This window comes from Nelumbo lutea, chromosome 4 (genome assembly GCF_056320005.1).
Source record: "Nelumbo lutea isolate HS-2025 chromosome 4, American lotus-T2T, whole genome shotgun sequence".
NCBI lineage: Eukaryota > Viridiplantae > Streptophyta > Magnoliopsida > Proteales > Nelumbonaceae > Nelumbo > Nelumbo lutea.
In genome coordinates, this window is record NC_142687.1 from 12,464,707 (window position 1) to 12,485,556 (window position 20,850).

At 37.5% G+C, this 20,850-nt stretch overlaps 2 protein-coding genes across 2 annotated transcripts in view; both read left to right on the forward strand.

Annotated features, from left to right (window-relative positions):
- LOC148853967 (AP-1 complex subunit gamma-2-like) overlaps window positions 1–16,837 on the forward strand; it is a 62,311-nt gene extending 45,474 nt beyond the window's left edge. The window contains exons 13-18 of the mRNA XM_088984630.1: window positions 2,793–2,897; window positions 2,984–3,240; window positions 4,119–4,367; window positions 4,487–4,662; window positions 9,133–9,237; window positions 16,306–16,837. Coding sequence (XP_088840756.1) covers window positions 2,793–2,897; window positions 2,984–3,240; window positions 4,119–4,367; window positions 4,487–4,662; window positions 9,133–9,237; window positions 16,306–16,401 — 988 coding nt within the window. The 3' untranslated portion in view covers window positions 16,402–16,837. The remainder of the gene's footprint in view (window positions 1–2,792; window positions 2,898–2,983; window positions 3,241–4,118; window positions 4,368–4,486; window positions 4,663–9,132; window positions 9,238–16,305) is intronic.
- A 1,471-nt stretch (window positions 16,838–18,308) lies between these two features.
- NFD2 (Ribonuclease III family protein) lies at window positions 18,309–19,608 on the forward strand. The gene is made up of 3 exons (XM_088983280.1): window positions 18,309–18,654; window positions 18,779–18,849; window positions 18,960–19,608. Exons 1-3 carry the CDS (start codon window positions 18,586–18,588, stop codon window positions 19,387–19,389), a joined length of 570 nt encoding a protein of 189 aa, XP_088839406.1. The 5' UTR covers window positions 18,309–18,585; the 3' UTR covers window positions 19,390–19,608.
- The last annotated feature ends 1,242 nt before the right edge of the window (window positions 19,609–20,850 follow it).

Here is a 20,850-nt window from a genome sequence, read left to right on the forward strand (position 1 = left end):
GGCCCATCCACTTTAAGTTTAAGACTGGGCCCACCAGTACCCCTCACTTCTACCGTTGGCCCATCCTAATAATTTTGAACCTAACCCAGTCTTTTTAAAAGTTTAGTATTGGTTCCCTGACTGCAGGCCTGGGCCATATCAAATGACAATCCACCTGGTTTCTGTTCCAATCTACCTCCACCTGTCCTCCACCTTTGGACACTTGTTCAAATTCAAAAAGTCTTCTGACAGACTTTCTCCACCTTTGGACGTTACTACCTGAGCAAAAGTCCCAGTCCGTTCCTCTGATTTGCCAGTTAAAGTGGAAGACTGGGGTACTGCTTTTCCATCCCTTGCTTTTACAGTTTCCTTCCCTGTGTGAACTCGAACCTTGGAGGCCACGTCATCTTCGTCTTCCCCACTCCTCCCCAATCTCCACCATCTAGCTTCTGTAGAAGTTGCAATCCAAACCCTGAGTTCTACATTATCTGAAGTTAAATCCAAAGACCTTGGGATAATCTCTGGCTTTGCTCCAGCTACATTAATCTGCACGGCACTCAGGTTGGAAGCATCAAAGGAAGCCATCTCGCCTCCACATAGCTTCGCAACTTTCCTGAATACCTCCATCTTCCAAAGACCTTGGGTTCTACCAACTGTACATTTCTCCAACACCACCACACCTTGCTCTGTTACAGCCGAAACAGTAGCAAAATCCAGAGGAATCCCCTGAAAATACACTACAGCCTTGTGGTCGTCAAAGGGAGAAATCTGCAACACCTCTGTAGTCTTCAATATCTGTCGGACTTCTTCACCTAGTCTCTCCCAATCTTTTACCTTCTTGTTTACTGAGAGGACAAGTTTAAGCTGCCAATCCTCTTTAGGTTTGTTCACCTACAATTTCACCAAACCTAGTCCAGCATCAATCTGCAATTTACTTTCCGTCCCCATCTCTTCCTCTCCTGGGATCTCCCTGAAAACTTTCCCTGACTGCCCTTCAGATTGTTCCTTAATTTTTTGACCATCTTTTAGGGCACTTTCCCTTTCATTAGTTACCGCCATAAACTCCTGAATTGTTTCTGCTAACTGGTCCCATCCCGAGGCCTCCCTTCCTTCAGGGAAACAGGTAAACTGCTTCAGCCCCGCACCAAACTGTTCCTGCACTCCCAAAAACCTCCCGTACTTGTTCTCTTTTCTTTCAGCCACGTACCTCCTGTTCTGTTCCAATAGACAGCACCTCCACTCCCTTGATTTTTCTGTTATTTTAGCTCTATCGAGAACTCCTTGGAACCATGGTACCGCCCTTCCTTCGAGAAGCAAAGAAGCTTTCCTCAATTCTACAATCTTTAGAGAGAGTCCATTTCTAGTCCAGATTTCTTCCAAGATGAAAGTCTTCGCTTCCACCTTCAACACTTTCTTCCATCTTTTTGCTCACAGGAACTGACCTTCCCTCCCTCTTTCCAGGCTTCCCCCGCTGACCTTCATGTTTTTCTTCGCACTCAATGCCCAGTTGCACACTGCATCTATTAGTTACCAGTCATTCCCATGCAAATATAAATTATCTTACATGTGTAGAAGGAATTATAGACAATGAAATAAATTTGTGCCACACCCCCCATAGGCTAGTCTTACTACCAGATTACATGTAGCATTCAACTCTCCTGGAAAATAACCACCCATTGTAACTGGCATCTATTCACTCGTCTACCAAAGTACCCCTTGCTTAGCTAGACCATCTGCCAGGCTGTTTGCAGTTCTCCTCAACCATTTAACCCAGATTGTCGTGTCTTTGAGAGCCATTTAAATCGCCTGAATTCGTTCCTCAGATGCCATGTCACCCCTTCTCTCCCTTCTTCAGCCAGTTCACAACAGTTCTCGAGTTACCCTAGATGATCAGTCTATCAGTACCCAGATACTGCAGTCAATAGTTCTGAACATGCCCTTATAAAGTCTTTGTTCAAACTAGTAATTTAAATTTTCTTGAGAAATCATTGTATGACTTTCAGAATTAGGATAAATAATATTTGTATTCCTTCTTATTCATCAGAAAAGGGATGTGTTTTCTTTCCAGCATTTTTTATTTTGTGAATAATTGCAAGTGGAACTCTTTGAAACTGTATTCCTCTTCCACCACCTCGTATACCTGTACTATGAAATAACTTGTTTATAGTATATCTGAAAGTAAAATAATGGCTGTTTGTTGACAGAGTAAATCTACTCCAGGTGTTACATGCTTGTACATGTACAACATTTAAGCAAAAAGATGTATTATATTCATGTATATGCATCTATGCCATATTGCGAGTATCCTGTCATGAAGTTTCCATTTAGGCTCCAATAAGAGCCTCTGTCCACTAAAGCTTGGTTGTATTGATATTAAGAGAAATGAGCTGAAAACTGTACAAAATTTACGCTAACTGGTTATAAGGGGGTATGTTCAGCTACACAAAAGGTTTAAGTCAACAAGGCAATCATAAACAACCTGGTCCCTTCAAACCTTAAGCCTGGGAACTGAAAATATACTCTGAATGAGGTGATATGTGTCCAGATTAGTTGCCTACACTGTATACGTTTAAAATTGTTCATCCAAACAATTTGCATTTTCATACTCTTATCTTATGCATTTCTTTAGTGTTGGTGGGGTCTGTATCTTTATTTTCTTTCCCAGATGTGATCTTTGTTCTCTTTATTATTGGGTGTTATCAGCTGTAATATCAGTCGACTGATCATTATTCCTTCCATGTCCTCCTCTTGGTACAGTCTTTACCATACACCTTAATTACATTGCACATATGATGAATCTTTAATGTATGCAGGAGGATTAAGGAAATAATCAATCAGCATAAAGGAAACCTTGTACTAGAATTGCAGCAAAGATCTATTGAATTTAATTCTATTATTGAGAAGCATCAGAATATCAGGCAAGTATTTGATGAATTCTGTTTTTCTTGAGAAGAGAGATGCTGTAATTCAATGCCTAGTGAAGCTGCTGAATGAATATGTGCAGGTCTTCTTTGGTTGAACGAATGCCGGTTCTGGATGAAGCAACTTATAGTGGAAGGAGAGCTGGTTCATTGCCGACAACTGTTTCAACCTCCAAGGGAGCTTCACTTAACCTTCCAAATGGAGTTGCCAAACCTGCTGCAGCTCCTCTTGTCGATTTACTTGACCTAAGTTCAGATGATACCCCTGCACCTAGCTCTTCTGGTGGTGATTTTCTTCAAGACCTGCTTGGTGTAGATTTGGCACTTCCATCATTATCAGGTAATTTTCTACATTATTTTATGCCATTTTCTGTAAGAATAGTGGAAACAACATTTCTCGTATTGCTTCCCTGCACAGACTACCAATAAAGGAAATAGACATGGTTATAAGTTCTGTATTTTCTTTTCCTTTTAGTTAAACTCCATTCTGGATGTTTTATATTTGATGCATCACTTAGAAATTATGTCCACAACTCACCAATTGTTATCCTTCCAATGCATTGTATTTGGTTAAATGGTTTTGGACTATCAAAATGCCATATTTTTCTTGTGGCTCAGTTTGTGTAAAATGGGAGTCAAGTAAATTTTTAAATTCAGTTTGGCTTTCCAGTTATTAGTTGAACACCATTTTATTTAGATTAGGCAGTAACATGTTACTCCCGGAACCACTATTTTACTAAAAATAATTCATGTGGACGAAAAGTTTACTTATTTTCAGAGAAATGGTCAGTTATTGATTTGGGCCCATTTCCCAGTTGTGTTTCATCTAAACCTAATGCAAACAAATGAAGGCAAATAAAAAGCTGGTAAAAAGTGGTGTTTTGTGCATTTAATGATTCCATTGGATTTGCAGACTTGACAAAGTGGAAGTTTGTGCTCTTTTAACAGGTTTTCAACAATGATACCCAGATACCTATAAATGCCTAGCATACTGGTGTTGGATATGATACCCAGATACCTATAAATTCCAGAGTATTCATCTGTTACAGAAAGGACTGGTTATTGTTGGTTGAGTTTATTCCTTTTGCAGTATTAGTGGCAATTTCTCTATGCTTTATCTAGATTTCCATAGTTCTCTTTTCAAATTTTCCCTACAATGAGGTCAGTTTCCAGGCATATATACATTGATTTTGACATTGTTTAGCATTTTGTGTAAAGGCACAAGCCAGGCTCCATCAAGTGGCGCAGATATGCTGCTAGATCTTCTATCAATAGGAACACCTCCTGTACAGAACAACGTATCAACGGCTGACATATTATCTTCTGGTACCGATACCAAAAAACCAGCTGTGCCATTGGAGAGACTATCATCACTTTCTTCTCCACTTCCCACGCAAGTTTCTTCTGCAGGAGCTTCCCCAGTAATGGATTTATTGGATGGATTGACCCCTAATTTGTCAACCCCAGGTAACAAAACTCCAAGGACTTGATCTCTTTCTGAGAGAATCTTAAATAAAAAACAACTTCTGTTAATCTCTGAAATTTTATGTTCAAAATAGTGATACCTTTTTTCTTTGTTTAAACAGGAGACGATGGTCCAGTTTATCCCTCTGTAGTTGCATTTCAGAGTAGCTCCTTGAAGATAATGTTCAACTTCTCAAAGCAGCCTGGAAACCCACAAACAACATCTATCCAGGCTACTTTTACAAATATGTCTTCTAATGCCTATACAGATTTTATTTTTCAGGCAGCAGTTCCAAAGGTAACACTTCTTCACTGATCTACTGGACTTCCATACCTATATTATGGCTTTGTTTTGAATTTTCTTTTCTACCTTGCCAATTTATAACTGAAAAGGTTAATTTCTTTAGAAAAATCACTACCTTAGAATAAATTTTTTATTTGATAATAGGTTACCTCTTTTTATTTTCTCCATGAAAGAAAATTTCATGGTTAATCAAAGTTTGTAAGCATCATACATTTGGATTTTGAAGAACCATGCATGTAAAATGTTTTTAATCAAAATTTGTAAGAGCCTTATTTCATGGTTAACTCACCGAACTTTTGTGCCTTATTTGTTCACTTCTCATGGGATGACATGAACTACAATTTTGTTTAGTATGCTATTGTGCAGCGAAAGTAATAGGCCTTTAATATTAGACCCTTTAATCTTGTTGCCATTTTCAACAACAAGGAGCTCAAGTCCCTATCATTTCTTATTTAGTTGTTGTACAAAGGAATACCTTTGAACTAGGAACAGTTGAAACAAATAGCTAAGTACTCTATTTTGAGGGACTTGAATGTGGTTGATTGCTTTGCTCCACAAAGATAACATTTGTTTTAGGCTGGGCAAGTGTCTGATTTTGGAAAGATAAAAGTGAATTTTTTGATGTCTGCTCCCTTGGGAACGAAGGCCCATCAAGGGAGCACACTGGCTGACGATGATAATTCTCTAAGAGCTGAGCTTCTTTCTATGCTGTAAGCTTCACCAGGCTGGCAGGATTTGTTAGTAGAAGGAGATTGCTGGGTGGTTATTGGGCAGAACTTCTGGAAACTGTGAGGGCCCATAGTCGCTTTGTCATCATCTCACAGTATAAAATACCTTGTTATCTAAGTTGAACAGCTCGTTCAGCTTGGTTCCTAGATCTGCAAATCTCTGGGCAGGTGTTCTGGCTAGGAATGGGTTTATGGGATTTGAGTTGGTTAGGGGACTCTAGATGTTTTGGCTAAATGGCTAGCACTTTCAAAAGGCACATGCTTGGTGTGCCTTGCGCTTCAGCCCAGGCACGACTTTTGAAAATGTGCATTTTTTTTGTATTTTATGACTGGAGCGGAGAGAACCCCATATTTGCTAGTATTGCTCATTCATTCATCCTAATAAAAGATTTTTTTTAAAAAGACACTTAAAGTTATAAAACCTTTTTATAGGGATTAAGAATTTAAGACCCTAATATGGACTTGCTTGGGCTTGCCTTGAGGGGCTTGATACAAAGGCAGCCGTATATCAGGAATGCATAATGTTTAACATCACATTAGCTATTTGAAGTAACACAAGTGGAAAAAAAATAAAGAGATTATTAATAAAAAAAAGAGTATACATGCTCGAATATGTTTTATATGTTATGCTTGACTCTATTTTTAAATTTTCATTTTAAATATGTTTTACATGTTATGTTTATGTATTTTAATTTGAGATAATAGGTTTTTTAAAACATTTATTTTAAAATTTAAGTTCATATTTTAATTAATATTGTGTATAATATTTTTTAATGTTTTGCATTTTTTTTTGAAATTTTTTGAATTTTTGGGTTATTTTTTGAGTTTTTTTTACCATTTTTCGCCTTGCTTCAAAAAGGTGTGAGCCTCGCCTTGCACTTCGCACCTTAGGCGCAAAATGGCCCTTGCGCTTTTAAAACACTGGCACGCATGCATAACACATGCTCTTACACTAGGTATAAAGAATAAGGATTTGATAATCAAGGAAAGTTTAAAAGGTTAGATTTGAAGCTTTTTAATGAATTATGGGGTTCAAAGTTTTGATGGAAACTTGTAGTAAACCCATGCAATGCATGAGGTTGATTAGAAATTTGATAGTCTTTATATAAATATTTTTGTGCATACCAATTAATGAAGAAGTGTTTGAGAATTCTAGTCTGCAACTTGAGTTGGAAATATAAGCCCAGGCTGATCCTACATGAGACTGGGTTAGGCTTCCAGGCCTATAACTTTAAATATATTATATTAAAAATGTATAACATTTTATATTATGACATGTAGGCCGTCCTGTCCAGTAATTATCACGTCTAGTGAGAAGACTTTCAAATTTGAACAACCTGTCCAAGCCTAGTGGAACCCACCTGAGTCATCCTAAGTTGTTTTGGGTTTAGCTTAGGTGTGGTTTGAATTGCAAAATTGGGCTTTGGCCTTGGTCTATGGCTGGGCACAATGTACATGTCTAAGCAATGTTCTTAGTATCGATACAGTACCCACCTGAGCCATCCTAAGTTGTTTTGGGTTTAGCTTAGGTGTGGTTTGAATTGCAAAATTGGGCTTTGGCCTTGGTCTATGGCTAGGCACAATGTCCATGTCTAAGCAAGGTTCTTAGTATCGATACAATACACCCCATATTGCACATATCATATCGTTCCAAAGGGTCATCAGAATGCTAAATTTTAAGAGTTGAAAGATTTAAATGGTTTTAAACATTAAAGATTGATGTGAGATAACCCCTATCAAAATATGAAGCTGAAAATCTGAAAAAATAAGAGTTTTGGACCCTTGGTAACTTGAAATGCTTGATACGCATGTTTGGGCATATCTAGTGTACTGGTACTTTGAACCATGTGTCTAAGGATGGACTTGATTTGATCCTTTAGTAACCCATCCAATTTATACCCCTGTTTTATTAGAGAGTGGAGGGAGAGGGAGAGTTAAGAAGGATTTTATTTGAGATAATTAAGATTTGAGATGGTTATATGATTTTTATATTTTTTTAAATTTAAAAATAAATAAGCCACATGTGTGAGAAAGGGGAGGAGGAAAGTGCAAGCATTGAGGTGAAAGGACTCTTGACCAGGGTTCAAAGTATTGGAGATACAAGGTGTATTGGAAAGGCAACTTTAAGAGATGTATAGGATACGCATAGTGATTTAAAAGGTGCGCCTAGGCGCACAGGTGAGGCACAAAGGCGGCTTGTAGAATCATGAATGTAATATGTTTTACATTACATTAGCTACTTGAAGTAATGCAATTGAGTGAAAAAATAGATTAGAGGTTTTACATGCTTGAAAGTGTTTTATATGTTTGGTTTTATTTTTAAATTCTCATTTGAATATGCTTTACATCTTATGTTTATGTATTTTAATTTTAGATAATAGGTTTTTTAAAACATTTATTTTAAAATTTAAGTTTATATTTTTATTAATATTATGCTTAATATTTTTTGATTTTTTTTAAATTTTGGCATTTTTTGAAATTTCTGACTTTTTTTTTAATTTTTTAGCCTTTTGTTTTTGTATTTTTGCGCCTTGCTTCAAAAAGGTGTATGCCTTGCCTTGTGCCTTAGGCACAAATTGACCCCTGCGCCTTTTTTGCGCCTTGCACTTTTAAAACATTGGATACACATGGATATGGATGAAAAATCCAGATAAACATGGATACACTAGGAAACTCAAATAAATCCTTAAAAAATATATTCATAACGACAAGTAGAAGTTTACTTAAATGTTGGAAGAACTAAAATGTGTATGTAAATACCTTAATTTTCCGAAAATCAATATAATTTGTCTTGATATTTATTAGTATATAAACTTTAATGCATGTGATTTTGACAAGTAAATAGAGTATGGCGTAATGGTGGACTTATGGTCATTACAAACCATTGACCAGAGTTCAAATCGTATTTTTTTGGCTGATACACACCCAAAATGGCCTGATACAGGCACGTATTGGCCTGATACATATGAAAGAGGAACACAACATTGGGTTTCTATGTGTTCCACATATTATCCCCTACTCGAACAATGTGTATTGGCCAATACAACCTGATACATTGCAAAATTTTAAACCTTGTTCTTGGCCTCCCTTTTTCTTCTATATGATATGGATATAGATGTGTCAATCCTATGAAGTCAATGAAGGGAGTTAAGAGGTAAAGTAGGTTTTATGGGGAAAATTTGTTGAGGTTTGTGTTTGTTAATAACCAGAAAATAAGGAATTATATGTCTGTTATGGTTACCATGGTTACCATCAAAAGAAAAAGAAAGAGTTATGTGAAAAATGATTGCCCAAGTTGCTTTGGCATATGGGATAACTTCCCTAAAGTATATCAGTTGAGTGCGCGAAAAAAAAGTATATTAGTTGACACCCCCCCCCCCCCCCCAATTTCTGTGTCCTCAGAAATATATGCTTAATAATTTAACTTTTATAATAGGATATGATGCTTTTAACTGGTTATCGATACAGTAACTTGCCACGTAAGTTGCTTCTAACATCACTATCTTTTTGTGCTTCGCAATTTGAAAATTTAGATCTAATCCTGTTATCCTCCTCTTAGAGCATATCTCCAAGCAATGTGCTTTGGTGAATGGAGTGGTGATTTTGGACAGTCACACATTTAGCTAAATGTGTTGCTTAATATCTAATTCCATTGCATGTCTAATTACAAGTGGTAGTATTCTTTCATGTTCACTGCAAATACCATTGTGATCCTTTCTCTTTGTTCAATCCACAGTTTGTCCAACTGCACTTAGATCCAGCTAGTGGTAATACTCTACCTGCAAGTGGTAGTGGGTCAGTTACACAAAGCTTGCATGTGACCAACAGTCAACATGGACAGGTATTGAAATTACATTTTCTCTGGTATATTTTCTTTTTCTCTCCATATGTTGCACATATTCAAGTGAATGGAATATTCATTAGATGGCTTCTTTTTTTTTTTTTTTTTTTGATGAATGTTTAGGCTATTTTATTAAGGAGATAAAAAAGGGACGTACAAGCAGCCTTTGAGGAGGCACAAGATGCTACCTCCCCAAAGGAATGAGTACAGACCCAAGCACTATAAGATTACAAATTAGCCCATTACAAAGATGCCTGAGAAAACCCTTGCTTAGCCAAAAAGCCTGACAAAGCATTAGCTGATCTGCTGACCATTGGAAATTTACTGTCATGCTTCTTGTAATCCATTTTACTTTTCTCAGAAGATCTCTGTAGCCCCAAGTGACAGTGTCCGAATTCTGCAGCCAGCTAACTATTACCTTGGAATCTCGTTCAACTACCAGATTTTCCACTTCAAGTTGGCTTGCTATCTGCAAGCCTTGTACAGCTGCTAATAATTCAGCTCTTGTTGAGTCACCCACTCCTACTGGGCCCGAGAACAAGGATACAATGTTGCTGTTATTATCCCTCGAAATTCCACCAATTCCTGAAGGCCCTGGGTTACCTTGACTGCTGCCATCAAAATTCAGTTTAATTACTCCTTCTGGAAGAGGAGTCCACCTTGCTTGTGATCTGGAGGAGTCCATCAAAATTCAGTTTAATTAGATAGCTTCTGTTTTGATAAGGCACCTCTGGTATTACTTCTCCTTTTGGGTAGATTTATACCATTTCTTTGTAGACATGATTATGTTAACAGTAAATCTACAAGGTATGTTGCTGAACTTCTGCAGCATCTGATAACCTTCTCCGTAAAAAATTGACAACCAAAAATCCTCTAAAAGAAGTAATTGGACCAATTGCTACAATCAAGTTTACTAGGGACCTTGCCCATTCTTCAAAAGAATTGATTGCAGTTTAAACTTTTTCATTTTTTTGAAAGGGTGAAGTATGATGTTAAACTAATGAAAGAAAAAGATTACAAGCTCCGTGTACACCAAGGAACTGTACACTTGGAATGTACAATTTAAGCTTCCTGATTTACAAAAAAAGTATCTCTATCAAAAATGTGTTGTATGGTTTACTTTGAAACAACCTGTGAACACTAACCCAAAACAAAGTTCTGCCCTTCAAAATAGACGTCATCCCATCTTGAGATTCAAATTTTTTTAACAAATTCTTAGATTCCTCTCAGTCCATATAGTCTACATCACCACATCGACATGTACAGAAGTCCTCCAAATTATGAACCTCTCTTTGCTTAATTCCTTAAGCTTCCAACTCAAAAGAAGTTCAATAAACAATTCTAAATTGCACCCTATCAACTCAAAAACTCTCTTTACCCAAATCCACAAAGCATCTGCAACCTTGCAATGGATAAACAAGTGATTGGCAGATTCTGGAGCATTATTGCATAGGCTGCAAGTACTGCTTGGCAACCCCCTGTCCCCTCCTTATCAAGTTTTCCTTAGTCAGACACCTATCAAGAGTGTCTGTTCAAATCAGGATTGATATCTTAGAGGGAGCACAAAATACCACACTAAAGTGGGAAAATAACCAAAATCTGATCCTGTTGTCCACTCCAATCATCATCATGCCTTATCCCCAACTATATGGGGTCAGATACATGAATCCTGTTTTTCCCATCTGTTTTGTTTAATGCCATATCCACTGTTAAATTATTAGTGCTTAAATAATTTCTTACTCTTTCTACCCATGTCTATTTTGGTCTACCCGTAGCCTTATTTGCCCTTCAACCTGTCCACTACAATGCTATACTCAATTCCTTTATTAAATTCGGATTTAGCTTTACCAATTCCTTTCCACATAGCACAACTGTAAGAAGTCACCTCTCTAGTATCCCAACCTAATTCTGTTCTTCCATATTCAGCCCCAATTGCCTCCTTCCATGTCCCCCCTTCCTGGCTGCCAAATTTCCACAGCCACCAAGCAAAGATAAGTTCACGTCTTTCATTTTTTCACTCTACCCCACCAGAACTTCTAGAAGAACAAACCTTCTTCCAGCTTACTCTATATATTTTAGAATCATCCCTCCATCCACTCCAGAGAAAATCCCTCATCCCTTTTTTTTTTTTTGACAATACTAGCTACCTTTGATGGGGTTGGAAACAGGGACAAAAAGCAAGTTGGCAATGAAGAAAGCACACTGGTTGAAGGGAACTCTGAGTTGGTTATTTGTTGGCTTCAAAAAGAGGAGTAGAGATGGTGGGGTTACATCAATGAAAAAACAGGAAATTTAGACGTTCGACTCAAGGAATGAATATCAAGCTGAATTGGGTGAAAAGGGATGCCAATTCCATGGCTGATGCTTTAACTAAACAAGTGGTGGGAAGAAACACTAAATTCTGGATGTAGTGCGAATGGGCCGAAAGTGCCTTAGTGTTCTTTATTTCTTTTAAGTAGTATTTAAAAGTTATGTGTCTTAGTTATGGGCCTTCTTTTGTAATCCATTTTCTTGCCTCTTTCTGAGGGAGCTAAGAGAGTTTATCTCCTCCTTATTTGTATCTTCTGTTTATGAATTAATAATGCATTAATGATTTTCAGTTATTGTCAAAAAGAAAAAAAAGAAGCACACTCTTGATTAGAGTAACCTTGCCCTCTTGAGAGAAGTATTTAGCTTTCCAAGAAGCTAATCTTCTAGCAATCCTCTCCACAATGGGATCCCATAAAGAGCTAGAAATGCACCTAGCACCCAAGGGAAGTTGAAAGCTATTTGGAAGGTAAGGAACCATACTTGCACCCAAGAGTATCAGCCAATTCCTGCAAGTTCACCTTCATCCTTGACACCATTTCAAACATGCTTTTTAGAATCATTACAAAGAAACAAAGTATCATTGGTAAAGTGCAATAAATTCACCTCCCTATGCACTCCCTCAATTGAAAAGCCACGCAATAGAATGGCTTCCATTAGCTCTATTCATCATTAGAGACAGAACTAAAGTTATGCAAATAAACAAAAAGGGGAACAAGGGATTGATCCCTTTGCCTCAAGTCTCTTGAGCTGAAGAAAAACCATAAGACCCTCATAAACATAGAAAATAAAGGGGATGTGATGTAGATTTTAGTCCAACTATGCCATTTGGAGCCGGAATTTATCCTGCTCACCATGTAATTCAAGAACCTCCAAATGATGTTGTCATTAGGCCTTTTCTATCTCCACTTTGCAAATAATACCCCTTGAACCACTTCTCACTTTGGAGTCCATGACCACTAGCACCCCATCTAAGATTTGTATATTTCCTACAAATGCACTCTGAGAATCACAAATGGTATACTCCACCCTCCCCTCTTCATCCTCTTTTCTAGTACTTTTTGACAGAATCTTATACACTTCCAATAAGACTTACAAGCCAAAAGTCTTTCAGCTCCATTGCCCCCCTTAGGAGTTAAGGAAATAAAAGTGGAGTTGTGACTACACATCTCGGCCCCATTGTTGTAAAACTCCTCAAATCCTTTCAGGATGTCATTTTTTGTAAAAGACCAACATCTTTTATAAAGTTCATCGTAAATCCATCTGGCCCTAGAGCTTTGTCTCTGTCCATATCAAGAATTGCTTATAGAATTTCTTTTTGCAAGAACTGCATACCCCCTTGCCTAACTAGGACCTAATGTTGTATTGGATAAAATGATAATTATTAATAACCGAACAGAGGAGAAGAGAGGTACGAGAAGAGAAGAGGAAGAGAGGAGAGAAGAGAAGAGAGAGATTTGGAGTCTGCTACAGTGCAACTATAGTTTTGGCAGCGCCAACTTATATTAATATATATATATATAGAACACCGTTTTGTTGAGGTGTCCTGGCACAAGAGCTTCGATGAAGAGATCCATACGAAGCAAAGAACTCTGTGAGATCACTATGGAAGTACTCTTTTGCATTGTTCAACTGGAAAATGTGAATTTCAGTTTGAAATTGAGTGAAAACCATTCGTTGAGAGTTTTTCACAATCTTTGGCACTTCATCTCTAGACCGCATAAGATACACCCAAGTATATCTAGAGTAGTCACCGATCAAAGTAATGAAATATTTATATCTAGTCTCAATAGGTAGAGAAATAGGGCCCCAAACATCAGAATAGACGATATGACAACGAAATTCAGATCTTTTATTTCTTAAAGGAAAGGAATTTCTACAATGTTTGCTCAATTGGCATGTATGACACTACAATTTACTAACTAACAAAGACTTAAACAACTCAGGAAACATAAGTTTTAACGACTCGAACGAAAGGTGACCAAGACGATTATGCCACAAGTAGGCATGACTCTCACTAGAAGAACTTAAAGACTCTGTAGCCACAAGACCAGCTTTATTCTCCAACACGTAGAGGCCATCCACCATGCTACCTCTACCAATCGTCTTCCCCGAGGTCAAATCCTGAAATACACACGAAGAAGGAAAGAAGGTCACTAAACAATTCAAGGAATGAGTAGTACTGCTAATGGAAAGTAAATTGATAGGTAATTTAGGAACATGCAACACATTAGAGAGGGTAAGATCAAGAGGAAGGGAGATGGTTCCTTGACCGACTATGGTGGAATAAGCCCATTAGTCAGTCTCACCTTATCTCTCCTAGAGAGGAGGTTATATGCTTGAAATAAATTTGACTTACCAGTCATGTGGTTTGAGGTTCCAGAGTCAATTATCCAAGGGGAATCAGATGTATGAGATGACACATAGAAGGCAGTGGTAGTGTTACCTGATGCACACGCAAAGGAGTTAGAAGGAGTAGGGCCAGAATCCATCTGGCGAAGTGTCCTACCATATAATTACAAGTGGTCACGAAAGGAGTTGATGATCTCTTGGGGTCAGAACCAGAGTGTCGCTCTTGGGGTACCATGGGACTAGTGTCTTGAGATGCCACATTTGTTGAGTTATATTTCTTCCGACTTTGTAGGGTTGGTTTCTTACTCGGATCAGACTTCTTACTAAATTCCTAAGCCCATTTGGCTTGCCATGGAGATCCCAACATGTGTCTCTAGTGTGCCTGGACTTTTGACAGTGAGTGCACCAAATTGTCATTGTCATCCACTCTCTTCTGTCAATCTCCCTTTTTAAAAGAACCTCCAACATTTGAACTTGTACCCCATTGAACAAGTGCAATCGGTTCCCCTTCTGTACAATTCATCACACTTCTTTTGCTCTCTTCAGACTGAACTAGGGCATAAACTTCTTGGACTGAAGGTAGGTTCTTACTTCCTAAGATTTGTACCCTCATGGATTCATATGTAGGATTCAGCCCCAAAAGAAAGGCAAATACCCGTTGTTGGGAAACAAGTGATTTGTAGGCCTTTGCATCATCATCACACTTCCAATTCACATTTTGATAATGATCTAGTTCCTTCTAAATTGATGTCAAGTCTGAATAGTACACCGAGAGACTCTTCTCCACTTGCTTGCAAGTGGAGGATTCTGTTTGTAATTGATATATCTTTGCATAGTGTCTCTGTTCTGAATAGGTAGATTTTGCTTGTTCCCATATTTCACAAGCTGTTTCAGCTCACATAAAGGTCTTCCTTACTTGTGGCAGCATGGAAACCAAGAGCCATGACATCATCATGCTATTTTCTTGGTCTCATCTATCATGTTTAGCACTACCAATCTTTGGTTCCTTGATTTTACCATTAATATACCCAATTTTTCTTCTAGCAGTAATAACCATTCAAGATAGTTCTGTCCATCAAAGGGGATTACAGCAATGGGGAAAGTCATATCCATCCCCCTACTCATTCCATTTTGATCTCCTGAAATTCCTAAAGTTGCAGAATTCTCAGAGGACATGATTCAAACACCTTTCAGACCTTACACACACTTTATGATCCCTCCTATCACCAAACAAACAGTCCTAGAAACACCAAGGATGAAGCTCACATGCACACACTGCAATCTGGACACAATCTGACTACAAACCAGCCTAGATTGTCCAAAAAAGGCAATCCATATCTTGAGTGCTTATAACTTGATTTATTGATGGCTAGTCTTGAGTGCTTATAAGTTTTGACAGGTATCATATTGATGTTGTAATTTTTTAAATGACTCACAACTTGATCAAATCCATATCTTGAGTGCTTATAAGTTTTGACAGGTATCATATTGTTTCAAGTATAGGCAGCTTGATGGCTAGTCTTGAAATATCCTTGTAAACAAGATAATAAATTTTATGTTCTGTAGAATATGAAGCTTGGTGCTGTAATGTCTAAATATCATCTTTGGGGATGTTGTCCAGCATGAATGTTTTTGTTTTTCTTCTTTCTAAACATGCCTTCAGCAAAAAAGAAAAAAACACATTCTTGAATCTGTTTTTATCAAAATAAAATGAAACATTTTCAGGTTCATTAAAAAAAATAACCTTGTTTCTGAAAAAGAAAAGAAACTCCTTACGAAAATAGAACATTCATGCACAAGGCTGATACAGGCTACTATTTTGTGTGTTGTACACAAGAAATCTCCCATTTAAATGAATGGATTAGATTTATTGCATGGTGGTCTGAGTGCGAAGCCAAACCAAGTATTGTTATTATATACCAAAGACTAAAGATCAAATCACCAAATGAAAACATGCTTTTGAAACCAGAAATTCAAGAATAGGTTTCTGGTTTCCGTTTTGGAATCAAAACATCCAATACACAACCAATAACTTTTCTTTTCAATGTTCTGTTTGAAGAATCAATGTTTTTTCAAACCTGGTGTGGGGCCTCTATTTTTGAAACTTAAAACAAAAGAAAAATCCATGCTGGAGAACACCCCATATCAGTTGGTGAAAGCTGGTTATATTATTTACATAAAAAATGCCATTGCATTTGTATTTGAGGCCTTTGCTGTCTGTAACATAGCTGAAATCCCTCTTACCTGCATGCTTGAATGTATATATGTCTTGGTATTATTGATTGAAAAAAAAATGCATATATCCCTTAGGAACATGCAGAGTGGTATTTCATTTGGCTGAATCATAGATCATAGTCCTTAGTTTAAAACTTTCAATCAGTGAATTCTTAAAGGTATTGTTTTTCTCAGAAACCTCTCGCCATGCGCATAAGGATAGCTTATAAAGTGAACGGCCAGGATGTTCTGGAACAAGGGCAAGTCAACAATTTTCCAGCTGGTTTGTAACGTTAAGGTTAGTCTGGTGTTAGAGTTTAAGATTGTTTTCATGTCTGCTGGAGAACCTGTTTTCTCTGTTCAAAGCCTGAGGGTGCAATGCTGGTTTCCATTTGAATTCTTCAGTGTGTAAATTTTAGCACCTGCCTCACATCTATGGAGGTTGGCTTTGGTCTTCGTCAATAGCCTTATGAGCATTTTTTTTTTGTGGCTTATGTACATTATGATGTCATGCTCTTGTAAGAGAAAGTTGTAGAACTTAATTCTTCTTCCGGGTGAGAGGAAGCATCATTTGCCAGTCATGTTGTGAACATGAGGTTCTGTTTTTACATGTTCTGTTCAGATGTTTGAACTTTGCGGCTCAATTAGATGATCGGACCTAGAGTGTGATTCTTGTACCTCGAACAGAAATTGATAAAGAAAAAAAAAAAAGGAAAATAATTATTGATGGTCGTTTTCTTCATTTCATCTTTATTTTTTTTTCTTTTTCAATCTAAAAAGAAAAATCTCATCACAACCTCGTAAGGAGGTATTTTTGGGAGCAAAGAATCTCATCCCAACTCGACAACTCCTATAGTCTTAGTATATTTTGTGTTCAAAGATAAAAACGATGCCTCATCAAAGTAATTAATTAATAGTATGCCCAATAACATTTTAGTAGAGCATCTCCTTCAAAATTTCAAATGCTCTACGTTGGGGCCTTCCTCCCCAGTCCCTTTGGCGGATTCACTCAGTCATTGCAGATTTCTGGGATCTACTTCAGCAAATCTCCCATTGCTCAGTTCAGTTCGTTGGCGGTTCGGGTAATCAAGTGGCTTATTCGTTATTTTTTCTTATTATTATTACACTTATTCGTAACCAAGTCTGCTCCACCATACTTTATTCGTAATGTTTTATTGTCTGATTGTAGTTTGAACCAGGGATGAATGCAAGCTTCTTTGCCTTCTAGGTGTCAAAAGAAAATTACATTTTAGTAATGTAAAAATAATGTATCGAAAATACGCAAATCGTTCTTTTTTTTGGGGGTGGGGGTGTGGAGTGTGGATCGTGTGGTATTAAGATTAGGGTTTCTAACTAACTTTTGGGGTTTAATATCAATAAAGGTAATATATTTAAAAAAAATCAAAAATAGGTTAATTTTTTAAAAACAATATCAATAAAGAGTAAAAATACTGTTCATTTTCTTCTTCTTGCCATTTGTTCACCAGAGTCGCCGTTTGCCACTGCTCGCCACCAATTGCCACCACTGTCTGTTGCCGCCTGCCGTTGCCTCTACCTCCGGCAACGTTACTGGAGGCAAAGGTGGCGGCGGTGACATTGCTGGAGGTGGAGGCAGAGGTGGGTGGAGGTGATGGTGAACAAATGACAAGAGAGATGAACAGTGTTTTGCCCTTTATTGATATTATTTTTAAAAAGTTAACCTATTTAAAAAATTTTTTAAATATATTATTTTTATAGATATTAAACCCCAAAAGTTGTCCTTATATACTATTACCCCGATAATGGTGTCACAAGGCACTTTCTACATCAGCAATTTGGATCTCTCTCTCTAATATACATAAATGGGAGGATAAGGGTTCAATCCTGAGTTAGAATTTGTAGAGCCAAAGCACTGTTGGGATAGGTGTCAGCTTGGAATTGACTTTAATTTAGATTCACCATCAGGAGTAGAGAGCTGGGATCAAATCCCTCTGCCACAAAGGGCTAAGGGAAAGGGGATGGGCTACCCCCGTTGTCTAACCCCATGAAGCGAAAAAAAGAAAAAGAAGTTGGCGTTAATTCTGAATTGTATTATTCACTACGAAATTCCGTAAATATTGTACTTAAATAATTATTTTTTTTAAGCGGAACTTAAATAATTGTTGGCCAAGCTAGGCTTCTACTGTTCCCTTATAAATGCTTGCCGTATGTACATATACGCAGTATGCGAAATTAGAAATAAATCCGCATTTCTTTCCGTTATTTTATGGCTAGATAATAAATGATTAAGGGGCATTTTAGGGTATAAAAAAGGTGCCCTCTTTACTTTAAATAACGTGGTTGAGAGTCTCGATGGTTGGCTAAAGTGGAGCGAAAACTACAGAGCTTCGGAGGTTGGAGTTGGAGAAAGAGATCGAGAGAGAGAGGGAGGGAGAGAGCCTTTGAGTTTTTAATAGTCTCTCTTATTTCTTTGCAGCGAAGTAAACACCGAAAAAGATGAATTCCCGGGTCACCATGATCTTCATCTTCATCGTCTTCGCCTTCTCGTCCTGTACCCTTCCTCAGGTTTGGCAACCTCCTTCATCCGTAACCAATTTCTCCCGATCATCGAAGCCCTACACCAAACTCCTTAAATATGTTTTTCATGTCTTTTGTTTTTTGTTTTTTCTTTTCTTTTGTGTGTGAGCAGGGAAGCGCTGAGAACTTGGAAGACTTGTCTCGGTTCTCCAATGCATTAGAAGCCCTGCAGAAGCAAATTGGGTAAGTTTTGATGCTTTCACCACTCTGTATAGCTCCATCTCTTTTATTTTATTATTTTTTTTCTTGTTGAGGCTCTTCTAAATTGTTTTGCTTTTCTCTATCCGCTGCAGATACAAGTTCAAGAACATAGAACCTCTTCGTCGGGCAGTGACCCACCCCTCCTACTCCGGAGAGAACTACAGAGCTTTAGCGATTTTGGGTATGAACGTCATCCAAACTTCAGCGTCTCTCCGCTACCTCCAACGGGATATAGAGATGTCGGCCAAAGAGTTGAATCGTCGGGTAACGGATGTCTCAGAAATGCAATCTTCGTGCGCTGCCGACGCGTTGCGGTTAGGGTTGGACAAAGTGGTGAGGGTTTCAAGGAAGACAGACTCTACCCTGCCATCCGTCCTTTGTGGTGCTTACCGAGCCATCTTTGGTGCGATTGCCCTGGACATGGGTAAAGCTGATGCCGCGGGTAGTGTGTTCTGGGATGTTCACGATGCTGGCGATTTTCATGCAGAGGAGCACCATGTTCTTGGAGATGTTGCTCTCTAACCTCCAACACAAATAAGTTTCTGTTCTTCCGTCCATCAGATATTTACTGTTACCGTGTGTCTATCCTAGCCTGTTCCTGTGTTACTCCTTGGTGAAATGTTTAAACAATAATTTTTCTGTATTAGAGATCTTGTAGCCACTAGAAATGTTTATACTTTTCTTTTGTAAGAAAGAAATGTTTATGTTTAGTTTAAATGCTAGGAAAGTTCAGTATTAAAATTTTGTTCGTTCCTTGTTATGGGTTTTGTGTTTTTGAAGGGCTGTCTTCTCCATCATCAAAATATTGGTTTTGGGGAAGCTGATTCATTGCTTCTACACTATGTTGGTCATGCGTCCAACCGATCAATGAGGTGCTATCACTAATCGAGCAGTCCAGCAGATCAATGAAATGTTCTATGCTAGATTTCGAAAGCAGTTCATCGATTGCTGAGAAATGCAATTTGATTTATAGAAATAGGACGAAGCGTCTGGTTGCTAGTAATCTTTTAAAACTGATGAAACTCCGAGTCAAGGCGAATTAGGGTTTTCTTTAAGGTCTCCCATCTGTTTGAAAGTTGAAACTCCAATGTTTTAATAAATTCTAATTTATCAAAACTCGAAAGAAAAAAAAAAGTTTTACTGAATTCTTGGACTTCTTTTCCTATTCGATTTTAATGGATCTTTTCCTGCTTTAGGAAAATTCCAATGCTCAAATCTTCCTTTGTTGTAAATCCACATGACCTTACAAATCTAATGAACAATTATAACTAGAAATCTCAACTTCTTACTCTAGAATAGAATAAGGGGTTTTAGATTTTGGGGTCCTTGGGGTAGAACGTAGAATACGAGAGAGAGGTTATGTCGATTATAAGCAATATCCGTGCAAGTATAATATATATTTTTGTTTGAATAAAAATAAGTTTTTTATATGTTTTTATTTTTTTTTATCTTCATTCAATAACAAATAAGTTGGCTTTCATCTTGGATTCAAATGGGGAGTAGGGCTCTAATCGGATTGAATCGATTTGGATATAAGTAGAATTTGAATTAGATCTTAATTTGGACTGTAGTCTGATAATGAATGATATAATTCATTAAACAAAAATGGTGAAAATATTATATATTATTAATAAAATGAACAAAACATGACTTTGATATTGTATTTCAAGAAAAAAAAATGTATTGAAAATTGTGTGTACTACGGGCGAAGGAAAAAAAAATTTAATTGCATGAAACTTGAACCTATGATGATACAATATAAATTTTAAGTATATGAGTACATGTATTTAAATTGAGTAATTGGATTGGGGTAGATTTATAATTATAAATAGATTGAACTTGAATTTGGACAATCAAATACCATTTATAGCCTAACGGAAAGGGAAATTGGAAAGAGGTGTTCTGTATTCTAACAAATGACTCTGGATCTCCCGCCCATCAAAACTCTGCCCAAGCCTACCCACAATACACTACCCCCGTGAA

Coding starts and splice junctions, on each gene's coding strand:
- NFD2 (XM_088983280.1), top strand. CDS start 18,586: ATGAATTCCCGGGTCACCATGATCTTCATCTTCATCGTCTTCGCCTTC. Junction 18,655..18,778: donor CGTCCTGTACCCTTCCTCAG/GTTTGGCAACCT, acceptor GTGTGTGAGCAG/GGAAGCGCTGAGAACTTGGA. Junction 18,850..18,959: donor GCCCTGCAGAAGCAAATTGG/GTAAGTTTTGAT, acceptor TATCCGCTGCAG/ATACAAGTTCAAGAACATAG.